At 45.7% G+C, this 18,364-nt stretch overlaps 1 protein-coding gene across 1 annotated transcript; it reads left to right on the top strand.

Moving 5' to 3' along the window:
* Nucleotides 1-927: 927 nt before the first annotated feature.
* On the top strand, nucleotides 928-17,737 carry LOC138956207 (beta-glucuronidase-like; the record flags this gene model as incomplete). Its single annotated transcript, XM_070327624.1, is given in 11 exon segments — nucleotides 928-1,161; nucleotides 5,863-6,039; nucleotides 7,292-7,464; nucleotides 8,985-9,127; nucleotides 10,157-10,362; nucleotides 12,840-12,971; nucleotides 13,695-13,870; nucleotides 14,614-14,763; nucleotides 16,033-16,117; nucleotides 16,942-17,121; nucleotides 17,602-17,737. Coding segments are annotated over 11 exon segments (1,759 nt in total), but the record flags the coding sequence as incomplete, so codon positions are not given.
* Between the last annotated feature and the right edge of the window lie 627 nt (nucleotides 17,738-18,364).

Consider the following 18,364-nt stretch of genomic DNA (forward strand, 5'->3'; position numbering starts at 1 on the left):
TTGAAGAATTCGCACCACTTTATAAAACTAAACACTCCTCTTCCTAGGATAGACCTATTTAAATCAAGTCTTGTTTATTCAGGAAGCAGCCTCTGGAACGCTCTTCCGGACGCCCTGCGGCAATCCACCAACACAGATTCTTTTAGAACCAAATATTCTTTCCATTTAATGAACTCTATGAACAAATAAACTTGATTGGTATGTTTTCTTTGTATACAGTTGTTCATTATCGGAATTATGGTTTATTGTGACAAAATCACGAAGATTTGGCTCTGTAATACATTGTTTTGCTGAGCTAATGTATTGTTGGGTTACTTTCCGTTTATCTTCATTGCTTTACACCCAATTTTGAACACTACCTTATGATCTACAATGCTTCTACATAATGCGCTTCATGTACATAAACTTATATGTTCTACCATTAATGTTTTTATGTAACCTTTTTTTCCCTAGTCATAGTTATAGTAAAATAGTTTAGTCCCTCTTTAGGGCGAGGGCCAGATGCAAAAAAGCATACCTATGCTTATTCTTGTCACCCTCGAAAAATAAAGATTTGTCATTGTCATTGTCATTGTCTCTCTCTCTCTCTCTCTCTCTCTCTCTCTCTCTCTCCGCCTCCCAACAAATCATCAGGGCTTCTTCCGTGACAGACCATTGCCGGCGAACATCGCTCCACAGCATCGCTCAGGAGGTGACAGCCTGGCTTCTCCTCTTCCTCCCTGCATTTTTATTTTTTATTTTCATACAAAGCCGGGTTTTCCCGTGCAACATGCCCCTAATGGCTTTGACGTGAGGGCGTAAAACTTACATTTTCTCTTACAAACATTTTAATCAAAAATACTGTTTGAGCATTTGTTAACTTTCGATCTATGGAGAGCACCAGATTGCAGTGGCCTCCCCAGCGTGTATAAAAGCGAGCGAGCGTCACCGACATGTCAGTCTTAACTGAGACAGGGCAAGATGGCGGCAGAGTGCCTACCACCCAGCCTGCTTATCTTGGGTCTAGCTGTCTCCGTTGCGTGTGCGGGCAGCCTGTACCCCCGAGACTCGGAGAGTCGCGTCGTCAAAACCCTGGATGGGATGTGGGATTTCAGGGCTGATTATTCCAACTCGAGGAACGACAGTTTTCAGCACAGCTGGTGGAGTCAACCACTGTCTGCCGTGAGTAAACACTGCATGAAACACCCTCACAGCCAGCCAGCAAACTAAACATCCAACTTACAGTCGCATTTGCGCTGGCGAGACCCTCTCAATAACGTGCGTGCGTGTGTGTGTGCGTGCGTGTGTGGGTGTGTGTGACTATGTTTGAATTTATTCGGATTTAGTTCTCTTTCCTTGTTTGTATTATGATTATGTAAGTGTAAAGCGCTCTGGGCTTGTCACCACGAGGTTTACGCGCTATATAAGTAATCGTTATTATTATTATTATTAACGTGCACCTCCCCATAGCGACCAGCACAAGGGCTCCCCAACGAGTTCTTTCTTCCTATATAATTCACTTTCAAATAGCGACCACCTGTCTATATAATTCACCCTCCCATAGCAACCACCTATATATATAATTCACTTTCCCATAGCGACCACCTGTAATGTAATTCACCCTCCCATAGCGACCACTTGTCTATGTATTTCACCTTCCCATAGCAACAACCTGTCTATATAATTCACTTTACCATAGCGACCACCTGTCTATATCATTCACCTTCACATAGCAACAACCTGTCTATATGTAATTCACCTTCCCATAGCGACCACCTGTCTATATAACTAGAGAACACTACATGGCTTGCTGTATTGTACCAGATTTACACGAGTTGGGTTTTTTAAAATATTGAACTGCGAGCGAAAGCGAACTGTTCACTATTTGAAAAAGCAACGAGTGTAAATCTGGTACGACACAGCAAGCCATGTAGTATTCTGTTTATCCTACATACTGTACTTACGTACGTGTATTTTACTGAAAATGTCCTGCAGTCGAGGCAGCTAATTTGAAGACGCTTGTTTTGGAACCTCGATCTCTTCTAAAGCCTCGTGTGCAATCTATCACGTCAAAGTAAAGAAACGTCACTCTGAAAGTGTGGTGTGACGTGTTCGTTCTAAAAATTCATCGAGGGTAATTAGCGAGTGCAATTTTTTTTTCTATAATGTTTGTCTATCGGTGACTTTGGCATCTTAAGCAGTGGAAAAACAGGTCCCTGCCAGACTTGCTTGACATGACCTCATTTACATGATATACACACGTGTGATTTGAACGATTATTATCTCACAAGTGTCTCTCTCACGTATGTAGGATAATTCACCTTTCCATAGCGACCACCTGTCTATATAATTTATCTTTTCATAGCGAACACCTGTCTATATAATTCACCTTCCCTTAGCAACAACCTGTCTATATAATTCACCTTTCCATAGCGACCACCTGTCTATATAATTCATTTTTTCATAGCAACAACCTGTCTATATAATTCACCTTTCCATAGCAACAACCTGTCTATATAGTTCACCTTTCCATAGCGACCACCTGTCTATGTAATTCACTTTCCCATAGCGACCACCTGTCTATGTAATTCACTTTCCCATAGCGACCACCTGTCTGTGTAATTCACTTTCCCATAGCGACCACCTGTCTATGTAATTCACCTTTCCATAGCGACCATCTGTCTATATCATTCACCTTCACATAGCAACAACCTGTCTATATGTAATTCACCTTCCCATAGGGACCATCTGTCTATATCATTCACCTTCACATAGTGACCACCTGTCTATGTAATTCACTTTCCCATAGCGACCACCTGTCTATATAATGCACCTTTAAATAGCGATCACCTGACTATATAATTCACCTTTTCATAGCAACAACCTGTCTATATAATTCACCTTCCTATAGCGAACACCTGTCTATATAATTCACCTTACCATTGCGACTACCTGTTTATATAATTCACCTTCCCATAGCGAACACCTTTCTATATAATTAACCTTCCTATAGCAACAACCTGTCTATATAATTCACCTTCCTATAGCGACCACCTGCCTATATAATTCACCTTTCCATAGCAACCACCTGTCTATATAATTCATCTTTCCATAGCGACCACCTGTCTATCTAATTCACCTTCATTTACGAACAACCTATTTATATATTTCACCTTCTCATAGCGACAACCTGTCTATGTAATTCACCTTCCCATAGCGACAACTTGTCTATATCATTCACCTTTCCATAGCGACAACTTGTCTATATCATTCACCTTTCCATAGCGAAAACCAGTCTATGTAATTCACCTTTCCATAGCGACCACCAGTCTATATAATTCACTTCATTTACGAACAACCTATTTATATAGTTCACCTTCTCATAGCGACAACCTGTCTATGTAATTCACCTTCCCATAGCGACAACTTGTCTATATCATTCACCTTACCAAAGCGAAAACCAGTCTATGTAATTCACTTTTCCATAGCGACCACCTGTCTGTATAATTCACCTTCCCATAGCGACCACCTGTCTATGTAATTCACCTTTCCATAGCGACCACCTGTCTATGTAATTCACCTTCACATAGTGACCACCTGTCTATATAATTCACCTTCCCATAGCGACCACCTGTCTATGTTATTCACCTTTACATAGCGACAACCTGTCTATTTAATTCACCTTCACATAGTGACCACCTGTCTAAATAATTCACCTTCATATAGTGACCACCTGTCTATATAATTCCCTTTCCCATAGCGACCACCTGTCTATGTAATTCACCTTCACATAGCGACCACCTGTCTATATAATTCACCTTCCCATAGCAACAACCTGTCTATATAATTCACCTTCCTATAGCGACCACCTGTCTATATAATTCACTTTCCCATAGCGACCACCTGTCTATATAATTCACCTTCCCATATTGACCACCTGTCTATGTAATTCACCTTTCCATAGCGACAACCTGTCTATTTAATTCACCTTCACATAGTGACCACCTGTATATATAATTCACCTTCACATAGTGACCACCTGTCTATATAATTCCCTTTCCCATAGCGACCACCTGTCTATGTAATTCACCTTCACATAGTGACCACCTGTCTATATGATTCACCTTCCCATTGCAACAACCTGTCTATATCATTCACCTTCCTATAGCGACCACCTGTTATATAATTCACCTTCCCATAGCGACCACCTGTCTATATAATTCACCTTCACATAGTGACCACATGTCCATATAATTCCCTTTCCCATAGCGACCACCTGTCTATATAATTCACTTTCACATAGCAACAACCTGTCTATATAATTCACTTTACCATTGTGACAATCTGTCTAAATAATTCCCTTTCCCATAGCGACCACCTGTCTACGTATTTCACCTTCCCATAGCGACCACCTATCTGTGGAGACCAATTTTGGTCGCTCCCCCCATGGTCGTCATAGACAGGATCGACTGTACTGTTAACACATTTATTTGCTGGTAACAATCCGAATAGCATCACATATCAGACAAATCATGTCCAGAGGAAAACGGGTTTCTCTATACAAATAGCCCGACTGTTCCCTAACAAGCACGGTCAACACAGAGCAACAGGTTGTAACACCGTCACATGCTGGACGCACTCATCCACCGCCACTCTTATATTGATTGATGCGGGACAAGCTTGTGTCTGCCAAACTTCGTAGTTTTGCCTCTGTGTGTAAGTGTGTGTGTGTGTGTGTGTGTGTGTGTGTGTGTGTGTGTGTGTGTGTGTGTGTGTGAGCATGCGTGCGTGCGTGCGTGTGTGTGTATGTGTGTTTGTGTGTGTGTGTGTGTGTGTGTGTGTGTGTGTGTGTGTGTGTGTCACAATCCTCTGTACTGTGCTGTGCTACTAGTTGTGGGTTGTCCCGCCAAGGTCATTGCCAGCCATTGTTCAGCCTTATCAGCACGGCTGGCAGAAGCTTCTATTCGTTTTCGGTACACCCGCGTGCTTATATGTCTGATCAGTGCAAGGTTTCTTTGTTTTATGATTGAATGTCTTTGAACCTAAAATGAGGTCGAGGTAGCATTCGTGTCAGATCGCAGAGGCACAAGACATCTGTTTGTTTTTAGTTTTGTTTTCTTGAGAAGGGGGGGGGGGGGGGGGGGGGGGGGGGGGCTAATAGTTTCAAGAAAAATAAAAGTAAAGTGCTTGACGTCGAAAACAATATGAGTTGTTTGACCATTTTACTATAGCCCTTTACATAGGCCTGGTGGGTAGGCCATGTTGACCCTTTTACTATTGAGGTCTAACGAATGACGTATCACAACGTGCGATGTCGTCCTTGGTGGTCAAGAAAGCCGCGGGCGCCGCCGCGATCATTGCGCAGACGACACTTCTAGACCGCCAATATTTTTTTGTGCGCATCACGTGCTCCACATAAATCGGCCGGAAACGAAGCAATTGGGAAACCTGGATAGCCCTTTACATAGTCCTGATGGGTAGGCCATATTGACCCTTTTACTATAGTCCTTCACAGAGGCGTGATGGGTAGGCCATATTGACCCTTTTGCTATAGCCCTTTACATAGTCCTGATGGGTAGGCCATATTGACCCTTTTACTATAGCCCTTCAGAGAGGCCTGATGGGTAGGCCATATTGACCCTTTTACTATAGCCCTTCACAGAGGCCTGATGGGTAGGCCATTTTGACCCTTTTACTATAGCCCTTCACATAGTCCTGATGGGAGGCCATATTGACCCTTTTACTATAGCCCTTCACAGAGGCCTGATGGGTAGGCCATTTTGACCCTTTCACGCACGACATTCTCGACAGCAGAAAGTGATGCGTATCCAACTCCTAACCCCGCAAAGCTGTGATGTAAGTGCAGGTGGGTTTCCGTTTCAGAGTGGTGACGTCATGCCCATGCCCGTGCCGTCCAGTTACAACGATATCTACAACGACAAGGCGCTGCGAGACTTCGTGGGCTGGGTGTGGTACGAGACCCAGTTCTTCGTGCCTTCAGACTGGCGGGACCAGCGTGTGATGCTCAGACTGGGCAGTGCTCACTACTACTCTGTGGTGGTGAGTACAGTGTTGTCGGGAAGGAGGTGGAGGGGTGCGGGGGGGGGGGGGGGGGGGGGGGCAGAACGGCAGAGACATCTGTTCGTGGCCAGAGAACGGCAGACACACCTGTTCGTGGCCAGAGAACGGCAGACACATCTGTTCGTGGCCAGAGAACGGCAGACACATCTGTTCGTGGCCAGAGAACGGCAGACACATCTCTTCGTGGCCAGAGAACGGCAGACACATCTGTTCGTGGCCAGAGAACGGCAGAGTGAACAGGTTTGTTCAAGGTTGGGCCGTGCGTACCGACGACCGGCAGAGACATCTGTTGGTGGCCAGAGAACGGCAGTGAACAGGTTTGTTCAAGGTTGGGCCGTGCGTACCGACGACCGTGTAAGCAACGGCAATGAACTTCCTTAAAACTCAATAATCTAAACAAATTATATTGCTCTGATCGCGTTGATTTGATTCAGAAGAAAAACCAACATACAGAGATGTTGATGCACATGGGATACATTTCAAAGAACCTAAGGACTTAGTTTATACACCTTCACAAAACACAGTGACGCTCATTCGAAAAACAATCATGCAATGGCCCGGTTCCTCTTGACAATAATCGACTGGCCAAAAGTATCAATCTTTCCAAGCCAACTGTTTGCTTTTACCCGTGTATTGCCAAGTGTGTTGTCTGACAAAATGAACACATGGACAGTGTGCGATGTTTGTAGTGTGTAATTTATGTACCGCGTTTCGTGCACAGTGTGTAATCTATGTACCACGTGTCTTGCACAGTGTGTAATCTATGTACCGCGTGTCGTGCACAGTGTGTAATCTATGTACTGCGTGTCTTGCACAGTGTGTAATCTATGTACCGCGTGTCGTGCACAGTGTGTAATCTATGTACCGCGTGTCTTGCACAGTGTGTAATCTATGTACCGCGTGTTGTGCACAGTGTGTAATCTATGTACCGCGTGTCTTGCACAGTGTGTAATCTATGTACCGTGTGTCTTGCACAGTGTGTAATCTATGTACCGCGTGTCTTGCACAGTGTGTAATCTATGTACCGTGTGTCTTGCACAGTGTGTAATCTATGTACCGCGTGTCGTGCACAGTGTGTAATCTATGTACCACGTGTCTTGCACAGTGTGTAATCTATGTACCGCGTGTCGTGCACAGTGTGTAATCTATGTACTGCGTGTCTTGCACAGTGTGTAATCTATGTACCGCGTGTCGTGCACAGTGTGTAATCTATGTACCGCGTGTCTTGCAGTGGGTGAACGGTCAGGAGGTGATGCGCCATGACGGGGGTCACTTGCCGTTTGAAGGGGAGGTCAACTCGGCGGTCAACTTTAACGGTCCTAACCGACTGACCGTGGCGGTCAACAACACGCTGCTAGCCACAACACTGCCCCCTGGCTCGCTGTCCTTCCATGGCGGCGCCAAGTGAGTCGTCACCTCTTGAGTGGTCACTCTTTAATTCTGTCTTTGTACTTCAGTCGTCACCTCTCAGTGGTCATGCACTCTCTCTGTCTTAAATCTCAGTCGTCACCCCTGGTCACTCTCGACTCTGTCTTTGCAGTACTTCACTGAGTCGTCACCTGTGGTCACTCTCTCTGTCTTTGTACTTCAGTCGGTACCTCTGGTCACTCTCTCTGTCTTTGTACTAGTTTAGTCGTCACCTCTGGTCACTCTCTCTGTCTTTGTACTTCAGTCGTCACCTCTGGTCACTCTCTCTGTCTTTGTACTTCAGTCGTCACCTCTGGTCACTCTCTCTGGGTTTACATTTCTCATCACGACACCGTGGGGACACTGGAGCTCACCATGGGTTCACACTTTCACACCGCGACTCAGTGTGTTCTGCAGTGATGTTTATGACATGGTCAGTCAACGGTCACGATGATAGTTCGTAAAAAAAGATAGTGAAAAAACCACAGTCGCCACATACCGTATGCTGTGTGCAATGGAAGGTCGCTCGCTTCATGTTCAAAAGCCTGGACGTATTTGTTGTTTTCGTCATGGCTTACACTGAGCACCTACCGCCTTTATAACACACGTGTAGCGTTGTTAACACCGGTAACGCTGTATCTTGTCAGGTACCGCCTTTATAACACACGTGTAGCGTTGTTAACACCGGTAACGCTGTATCTTGTCAGGTACCGCCTTTATAACACACGTGTAGCGTTGTTAACACCGGTAAAGTTGTGTCTTGTCAGGTACCGCCTTTATAACACACGTGTAGCGTTGTTAACACCGGTAACGCTGTGTCGTGTCAGCTACCCATGTAGTGTTGTTAACACCGGTAACGCTGTGTCGTGTCAGCTACCCATGTAGTGTTGTTAACACCGGTAACGCTGTGTCGTGTCAGCTACCCATGTAGTGTTGTTAACACCGGTAACGCTGTGTCGTGTCAGCTACCCATGTAGTGTTGTTAACACCTGTAACGCTGTGTCGTGTCAGCTACCCATGTAGTGTTGTTAACACCAGTAACGCTGTGTCGTGTCAGCTACCCATGTAGTGTTGTTAACACCGTTAACGCTGTGTCGTGTCAGCTACCCATGTAGTGTTGTTAACACCGTTAACGCTGTGTCGTGTCAGCTACCCATGTAGTGTTGTTAACACCGTTAACGCTGTGTCGTGTCAGCTACCCATGTAGTGTTGTTAACACCGTTAACGCTGTGTCGTGTCAGCTACCCATGTAGTGTTGTTAACACCGTTAACGCTGTGTCGTGTCAGCTACCCATGTAGTGTTGTTAACACCGTTAACGCTGTGTCGTGTCAGCTACCCATGTAGTGTTGTTAACACCGTTAACGCTGTGTCGTGTCAGCTACCCATGTAGTGTTGTTAACACCGGTAACGCTGTGTCGTGTCAGCTACCCATGTAGTGTTGTTAACACCGGTAACGCTGTGTCGTGTCAGCTACCCATGTAGTGTTGTTAACACCGTTAACGCTGTGTCGTGTCAGGTACCCCCCGCACTACTTCGTGCAGAACGTGCAAATGGATTTCTTCAACTACGCCGGCATCCACCGTCACGTGCACCTCTACGTCACGCCCCGCGTCTATGTTGATGACGTCACCATCACCACCTCCATCAACGGTAACAACGGTAAGTTGGCTGAAACACTACAGTTTAACACTTGAAAACAGAAAAAACGCTCGCGCTGGACCCGAGTACTCTTCAGACATTCACACACACACACACACACACACACACACACACACACACACACACACACACACACACACACACACACACACACACACACACACACACACACTCTCTCTCTCTCTCTCCCTCACCCCCTCTCTCTCTTTCTTTCTTACACACACACACACACACACACACACACACACACACACACACACACACACACACACACACACACACACACACGAGTACAGACTCATGCACGCACACACACACACACACACACACGGCACACACACACAAACACACACACACACACACACACACAAACAGTAACACTAACACATGTGCACAAAATGAACACACACACACACCGCGCGAGAGAAAAAGACTACAGGGAGGCATTTACGGTACCATTCGGCGGCTTTACTACGAGTATGCCGTAGTCTTGGTTGGCCGAGACCTTGCACCGTTCTATCAGCCGAATCGCAGTTCTATCCCACCGCGAATTCCGCCCGCCGTTAAGAGTCGTTTTTGTGATTTATTTCGCATTTAGGTCCCAGGTAACATTGTGAAGTTTTAATACGATCAATCGGACCTATTATCAAGTTAGTGTATCAACTTTTGAACGAACTGCGCCCAGTAGTTTCCCAGCAATAAGCTGTTAAGTCGAGACACACAGACAGACAGACACACAATTAAAGTCTGCTGGACCCTTGTACTAGCGTACTCGGGGACCATAATATGTAATTCATATGAATAAGAATTCAATCCTCTGTGCAAACATTAAACATTTGGTGTCGCGTTGGGTTTGTAAAACACCTGTATAACACCTGTTTAACACGCGATGTGATGTCCAGGTGAGGTAAACTACACCATCACGCTAGGGGGCGGCAGCGGTCACTCTCCCCCAAGTATTACACCTGTATAGCACAAGTACATACAACACCTGTAAAACACCTGTATAACACGCGATGTGATGTCCAGGTGAGGTGAACTACACCATCACGCTAGGGGGCAGCAGCGGTGACTCTCCCCCTGGCGTGGAGATCAGTGTGGAGGATCGCGATGGAAACACGGTGACGTCACATCCGGTCACCAGCCTGACGGGGACAGTGGAGGTGAACAACGCGCGATTCTGGTGGCCGTGGACCATGAAGCCGTCTGACCCCGGGTATATGTACACTCTCAAGGTATCGTTGCTGTTGTTTTTCATGGTGGTAGTGGTGGTGGAGGTGATGATGACGATTCTGGTGGCCGTGGACCATGAAACCGTTTGACCCCGGGTATATGTACACTTCCAAGGTATTGTTGCTGATGTTTATGGTGGTGGTCGTGGTTGTGATTGTGATGATGGCGCAAGAATCGTGTGGCGATGCTGGCAAGATGACGATTAAGACCACCTTGATAGCCGTGCAACTACCACAACTGGCTTTGCTGTCGCCGCGCTTTTTAAAGTTTAATCCAAACACATCTCGTCTGTTTCATCAAGGCGATTTGTACCCGCAGGCACTGTTGTTGTCTTTATGGCTGTTAACATTTTAGAAACTCTTTGAATTAGACCGACCGTTGGCTCCCAAACTTCCGATTGAGACTTTTTAGTTATTTGACCAGTGATTATTTCTCATTAAAATGAAAAGAAGAGGAGGTGTAGAACCTTTGTGTCACGGGCCGCGCAGTAGGATAATGTTTGATCTGTGAATAAATGTTACGTCTCGTGTTTACCTGTGGGTATGGTCTGTGAATGAACTGTACGTTTCGTGTTTACCTGTGGGCATGGTCTGTGAATGAACTGTACGTCTCGTGTTTACCTGTGGGCATGGTCTGTGAATGAACTGTACGTTTCGTGTTTACCTGTGGGCATGGTCTGTGAATGAACTGTACGTTTCGTGTTTACCTGTGTGCTTGGTCTGTGAATGAACTGTACGTTTCGTGTTTACCTGTGTGCATGGTCTGTGAATGAACTGTACGTTTCGTGTTTACCTGTGTGCTTGGTCTGTGAATGAACTGTACGTTTCGTGTTTACCTGTGGGCATGGTCTGTGAATGAACTGTACGTTTCGTGTTTACCTGTGGGCATGGTCTGTGAATGAACTGTACGTTTCGTGTTTACCTGTGTGCATGGTCTGTGAATGAACTGTACGTTCCATGTTTACCTGTGGGCATGGTCTGTGAATGAACTGTACGTTTCGTGTTTACCTGTGTGCATGGTCTGTGAATGAACTGTACGTTTCGTGTTTACCTGTGTGCATGGTCTGTGAATGAACTGTACGTTTCGTGTTTACCTGTGTGCATGGTCTGTGAATGAACTGTACGTTCCATGTTTACCTGTGGGCATGGTCTGTGAATGAACTGTACGTTTCGTGTTTACCTGTGTGCATGGTCTGTGAATGAACTGTACGTTTCGTGTTTACCTGTGGGCATGGTCTGTGAATGAACTGTACGTCTCGTGTTTACCTGTGTGCATGGTCTGTGAATGAACTGTACGTTCCATGTTTACCTGTGGGCATGGTCTGTGAATGAACTGTACGTTCCATGTTTACCTGTGTGCATGGTCTGTGAATGAACTGTACGTTTCCTGTTTACCTGTGTGCATGGTCTGTGAATGAACTGTACGTTTCGTGTTTACCTGTGTGCATGGTCTGTGAATGAACTGTACGTTCCATGTTTACCTGTGGGCATGGTCTGTGAATGAACTGTACGTTTCGTGTTATCCTGTGGGCATGGTCTGTGAATGAACTGTACGTTTCCTGTTTACCTGTGGGCATGGTCTGTGAATGAACTGTACGTTCCATGTTTACCTGTGGGCATGGTCTGTGAATGAACTGTACGTTCCATGTTTACCTGTGGGCATGGTCTGTGAATGAACTGTACGTTCCATGTTTACCTGTGGGCATGGTCTGTGAATGAACTGTACGTTCCATGTTTACCTGTGTGCATGGTCTGTGAATGAACTGTACGTTCCATGTTTACCTGTGGGCATGGTCTGTGAATGAACTGTACGTTTCGTGTTTACCTGTGTGCATGGTCTGTGAATGAACTGTACGTTCCATGTTTACCTGTGGGCATGGTCTGTGAATGAACTGTACGTTCCATGTTTACCTGTGGGCATGGTCTGTGAATGAACTGTACGTTTCGTGTTTACCTGTGGGCATGGTCTGTGAATGAACTGTACGTCTCGTGTTTACCTGTGGGCATGGTCTGTGAATGAACTGTACGTTCCATGTTTACCTGTGTGCATGGTCTGTGAATGAACTGTACGTTTCGTGTTTACCTGTGGGCATGGTCTGTGAATGAACTGTACGTTCCATGTTTACCTGTGTGCATGGTCTGTGAATGAACTGTACGTTTCGTGTTTACCTGTGTGCATGGTCTGTGAATGAACTGTACGTTCCATGTTTACCTGTGTGCATGGTCTGTGAATGAACTGTACGTTTCGTGTTTACCTGTGTGCATGGTCTGTGAATGAACTGTACGTTCCATGTTTACCTGTGAGCATGGTCTGTGAATGAACTGTACGTTTCGTGTTTACCTGTGGGCATGGTCTGTGAATGAATTGTACGTTTCGTGTTTACCGGTGTGCATGGTCTGTGAATGAACTGTACGGTTCCTATTTACCTGTGGGCATGGTCTGTGAATAAACTGTACGTTTCCTGTTTACCTGTGTGCAGGTGAACGTGTCTACGGGTGACGTGTACCGCCAGATGTTCGGTATCCGCACCGTGCAGGCGACCGACAGCCAGCTGCTCATCAACAGCAAACCCTTCTACTGTCTGGGCGTGGCCAAGCACGAGGACGCTGACGTGAGTATGATCACCGTTATACGATGACGTCAGTATGGCATGACGACCGTTACATGCTGATGTGAGTATGATGACTGTTATACGATGACGTCAGTATGGCGTGACGACCGTTACACGCTGATGTGAGTATGATGACTGTTATACGATGACGTCAGTATGGCATGATGACCGTTACACGCTGACACAAGCTTCTTCTCCACACCTTCTCTGCATGATTCTGCATGCACAGTTAACGTCAGCCCTGCTTTATCTACATGATTCTGCATGCATAGTTAACGTCAGCCCTGCTTTATCTACATGATTCTGCATGCATAGTTAACGTCAGCCCTGCTTTATCTACCTGTTTCTGCATGCATAGTTAACGTCAGCCCTGCGTTCAACATAAATAAGGGATTCTAAATTGCGTACTGCATATTGTAGCGACGTCACATGTTTGTGTCAAACACGCGTCCTGGAAGAAACCGTAACGTCCAATTCATTCTCTCGCTGGCTGTGTGTAGGCGTGTCAAGGTTGTATGTCCACTTCCAAGCTGCACACATACTTTCAGCTCAATCGACCCATACACACCATAGATTTAAGCGCTGAAAAACAAAGAGACAGACAAACCGAGAGACAGACAGACAAACAGACAAACAAACAAACAAACATACACAGTGAAACATATACACCCCGTAGTATACCTGGGTGTCAAACCTGGACTTCTCCGGGTGCCGTGTTGACAGATCCGCGGTAAGGGGCTGGACTACCCACTGATAGCACGAGACTTCGTCATGATCAAGTGGCTGGGCGCCAACTGTTTCCGCACGTCGCACTACCCATACTCCGAGGAGATGATGGACCAGGCTGACCAACAGGGGGTGGTGGTTATCGACGAGAGTCCGGCTGTGGGCATCAAGAAGTGAGTGACTAGGCGCTGTATATAATGTTACTAGGGACACACTGTCTCCCTGTTTGTACCAAACCCACAGACTGCACATTGTGTTATAGGGACACACTGTCTCCCTGTTTGTACCAAACCCACAGACTGCACATTGTGTTATAGGGACACACTGTCTCCCTGTTTGTACCAAACCCATTGACTGCACATTGTGTTATAGGGACACACTGTCTCCCTGTTTGTACCAAACCCACAGACTGCATGTTGTGGTATAGGGACACACTGTCTCCCTGTTTGTACCAAACCCACAGACTGCATGTTGTGTTAAAGGGACATACTGTCTCCCTGTTTGTACCAAACCCACAGACTGCATGTTGTGTTATAGGGACACACTGTCTCCCTGTTTGTACCAAACCCACAGACTGCACATTGTGTTATAAGGACACACTGTCTCCCTGTTTGTACCAAACCCACAGACTGCATGTTGTGTTAAAGGGACATACTGTCTCCCTGTTTGTACCAAACCCACAGACTGCATGTTGTGTTATAGGGACACACTGTCTCCCTGTTTGTACCAAACCCACAGACTGCACATTGTGTTATAGGGACACACTGTCTCCCTGTTTGTACCAAACCCACAGACTGCACATTGTGTTATAGGGACACAGAACTATGGCCCAGACTGTGAACATGTTATATTGTGTTCCAAGGGCAGATACCTTTGGCTCAGTCTGTGTACATATTGTGTTATATTGTGTTCCAAGGGCAGAGAACTTTGGCGCGGTATCCCTGTCCCACCACAAGGACGTGATGACGGAGTTGGTGCAGCGTGACAAGAACAGACCCTCTGTCGTCATGTGGTCCGTGGCCAACGAGCCGTCATCCAACATGCATCAGGCAGAGCCTTACTTCAAGTGAGTGACGTCGTATGATGTAATCCCAGTGAGTGACGTCATATGATGTCATCCAAGTGAGTGACGTCATATGATGTAATTCACTGCACCACTCTAAATAGGCGAATTCCACTGAACACTAGTGTTTACCACGTGCTACCTTTTGCTTCAACTATAATATACACTTTGTCATCATTTTCACGAGTTTTCATTCATAACCAGCTGTGAAATAAATCTCATGTTCCCCATGCAATGAATCCCTGGTTCCCATAGTTGCAGAAGCAGGTTACATGGATAATCAAAAGCAAACCCAATAGAAACGCTCGGTGATTCTTCGGCTCTTTTCATTAGCGTTTACCCAGACCTAGACCAGACGACACTGCTTCGCTAAGTTCCAAAGACGAACTGGCAAACTGGCAAAAGTATACAAAAAACAAAACAACTTTATGAAAGGTCATAAATTCATGCTTTATTACAAACAAATGAAACCTAGCGATATGTGTTGTCTTTTTACAAAGTCATGGAGTGCGTAGAAACTTGCTTTCACCCGCCAGCTTTGTTTGCAACAACGTGCTGTGGCCCCAAAACATGTATCTTCAAAATAGAACTCGCGGTTTTAAAGCATGGCTCCCTGTGTTGATTTTGCACTTAATTTCGCACCACCAAAATGATGACAAAAACGATGCTTGGTGGTTTGTTGTCAGACCAGCTTTTGTGTCGGTCCTCGGGGGGGGGGGGGGGGGGGGGCATATCAACTTTTGGTTCATGTTTATTGACCAAGGCCGAAGGCCGCGGTTAAATATGAAACAAATGACGATATGCTCCCGCTCGGACCGACAAAAAAGCTTATAATGTTCAATACTTGTTACAGAAAGGGTGTTCAAAATGGAAACTCTTCAGTTTAGAGTGTACTTCATGTGAGTTCACGGAGTTTGGTGTGCACTCCTGTACAGCAAGACAGAAGCTGGATTTAAGTTATGCTGGTTTGCCCATGTAAGACATAGGCCTACGATATCGATTAAATAAAATAAAATAAAAGAACGTCTCATTTCGACCCTCTCTATTGAAGTGAAATATCTGACGTAAAAAGATCAACAAAGTTCGAAAAGACGTCATAACGTGAGTAATGGCGTCACGTAAGCATTCTGTTCCTTCTTATGGGTGTCTCTCGAAGAAGTCACAAAGAATTTGAGAACGAAAATTAATTGTAAGGTCACCACCAGACTGTGCATGTGTCGTTAAATGCCCAGCTCTCTGCTATGCTCCCCTGACGTCATGTTCATTTTACAGAGACGTCATCCAACATACACGTCAGCTGGACCCCACCAGACCCATCACCTTCGCCACGATGCATGCCGCCAGTGACGACCGCGTGGTGAGTGTGTCACGTTGTCTTGTGCCCGATTGACACGTTTCATATCACATCTTTACTGTCCTGTAATACCTGTAGACAACACTGTGAGATTGACACGTTTCATATCACATCTTTACTGTCCTGTAATACTGACAACACTGCGAGATTGACACGTTTATATCACATCTTTACTGTCCTGTAATACTGACAACACTGCGAGATTGACACGTTTCATATCACATCTTTACTGTCCTGTAATACTGACAACACTGCGAGATTGACACGTTTCATATCACATCTTTACTGTCCTGTAATACTGACAACACTGCGAGATTGACACGTTTCATATCACATCTTTACTGTCCTGTAATACTGACAACACTGCGAGATTGACACGTTTCATATCACATCTTTACTGTCCTGTAATACTGACAACACTGCGAGATTGACACGTTTCATATCACATCTTTACTGTCCTGTAATACTGACAACACTGCGAGATTGACACGTTTCATATCACATCTTTACTGTCCTGTAATACTGACAACACGCCCGCACGCCGTGCCAAGTCTGTGCCCAGCTGTATTGTAACACATTGTGCGAACTGTTTGATCTGCAGAAGCCGTGTTTCTTCACCTCTTAGTGTATTGTAACACATTGTGCGAACTGTTCGATCTGCAGAAGCCGTGTTTCTTCACCTCTTAGTGTATTGTAACACATTGTGCGAACTGTTTGATCTGCAGAAGCCGTGTTTCTTCACCTCTTAGTGTATTGTAACACATTGTGCGAACTGTTTGATCTGCAGAAGCCGTGTTTCTTCACCTCTTAGTGTATTGTCCTTTCAGGTTCAATTTGTGGACGTCATTTCCATCAACCGTTACTACGGGTGGTACACCGACACGGGCCACACAGAGGTCATCCAGGGTCATTTGTCTGACGACCTGAAAAGCTGGCGCAACAAGCACCACGACAAGCCGATCCTGATCACAGAGTACGGGGCTGACACTATCGCCGGTATGCACGAGGTGAGTTGTGTCACAGCTAGCTGTTCACATCCACATCACGTTGACCATGCATGTGCCAAATGAACTATCATGTGCCGTATTGATTTCAAACATGCCCCAAATGTCCGTGTCTAATGGGGCGAGGAGATAGCTCAGTCGGTAGCGGTGCTAGCTTTGAAACCAATGTACGCTATCGGCAATGGTTCCGAACCTCAATGTTCGCAAGGGATTTATTTCCAGAGTCAACGTTTGTGAAAACACCCCCGTGTACAAGCATGCGCACGATACAGATCCTTAAATCACAGCAAAAAGTTAAGGCCTTAGAAAAAAACGAATCCAAGCATTGAAGAAAACAATAGAGAGATGGGTAGCGCAGTTCTGTCATTGCACGCTATCACAAGGAATAATATCCCGAATTTCTTTGAGGAGCAAAAAAAATAAATATGTGCCAAATACTAATGTACCAAATACCAAACAACCTGTTTCGCGTGCTTTCCACAGGAGCCGTCGTTCGTGTTCACGGAGGAGTACCAGACAGACTTCATGTCGGAGTACCACAAGACGTTTGACACGTACCGCGCACAGTACCTCGTGGGTGAGATGGTCTGGAACTTCGCCGACTTCATGACGGTAGAAGGTGAGACAGTGTCAAGGCATTCCTAAATTCGGCAATTATAACGATGTCGGGTTTGTATTGGTTGTGACAGAGTGAATACTCTGGCTATCATTGGGACAAGATTTCCTCACGTGCTCCGTGTCCACGAGTTTGAGACACGCCCCTCGCTCGTGACTGGCCTATAATGTCACGTGGACAAAGCTTGCCTCAATAAAGGCAAGAGTATTCATTATTTTCCCAAACCATACAAAACCGACAGAGGTTTTTTTCTCTGGAGTTTGTCTTTTGAGCCCGAGGTTGACGCGTCGCGAAGTCTTTTTAGAGAAAATGAATTCGAAGTGCCAAAGCTTCATGCCGCGGGCTTCATGAAGCGCAATTGGCCCAGTTCATACTATGATCAGGCTTAAGCTTCATGCCGCTAGCTTGGTTAAGTACACTTGGCCCAGTTCATACTATGATCAGGCTTAAGCTTCATGCCGCTAGCTTGGTTAAGTACACTTGGCCCAGTTCATACTATGATCAGGCTTAAGCTTCATGCCGCTAGCTTGGTTAAGTACACTTGGCCCAGTTCATACTATGATCAGGCTTAAGCTTCATGCCGCTAGCTTGGTTAAGTACACTTGGCCCAGTTCATACTATGATCAGGCT

Source organism: Littorina saxatilis, unplaced genomic scaffold (genome assembly GCF_037325665.1).
Source record: "Littorina saxatilis isolate snail1 unplaced genomic scaffold, US_GU_Lsax_2.0 scaffold_767, whole genome shotgun sequence".
NCBI lineage: Eukaryota > Metazoa > Mollusca > Gastropoda > Littorinimorpha > Littorinidae > Littorina > Littorina saxatilis.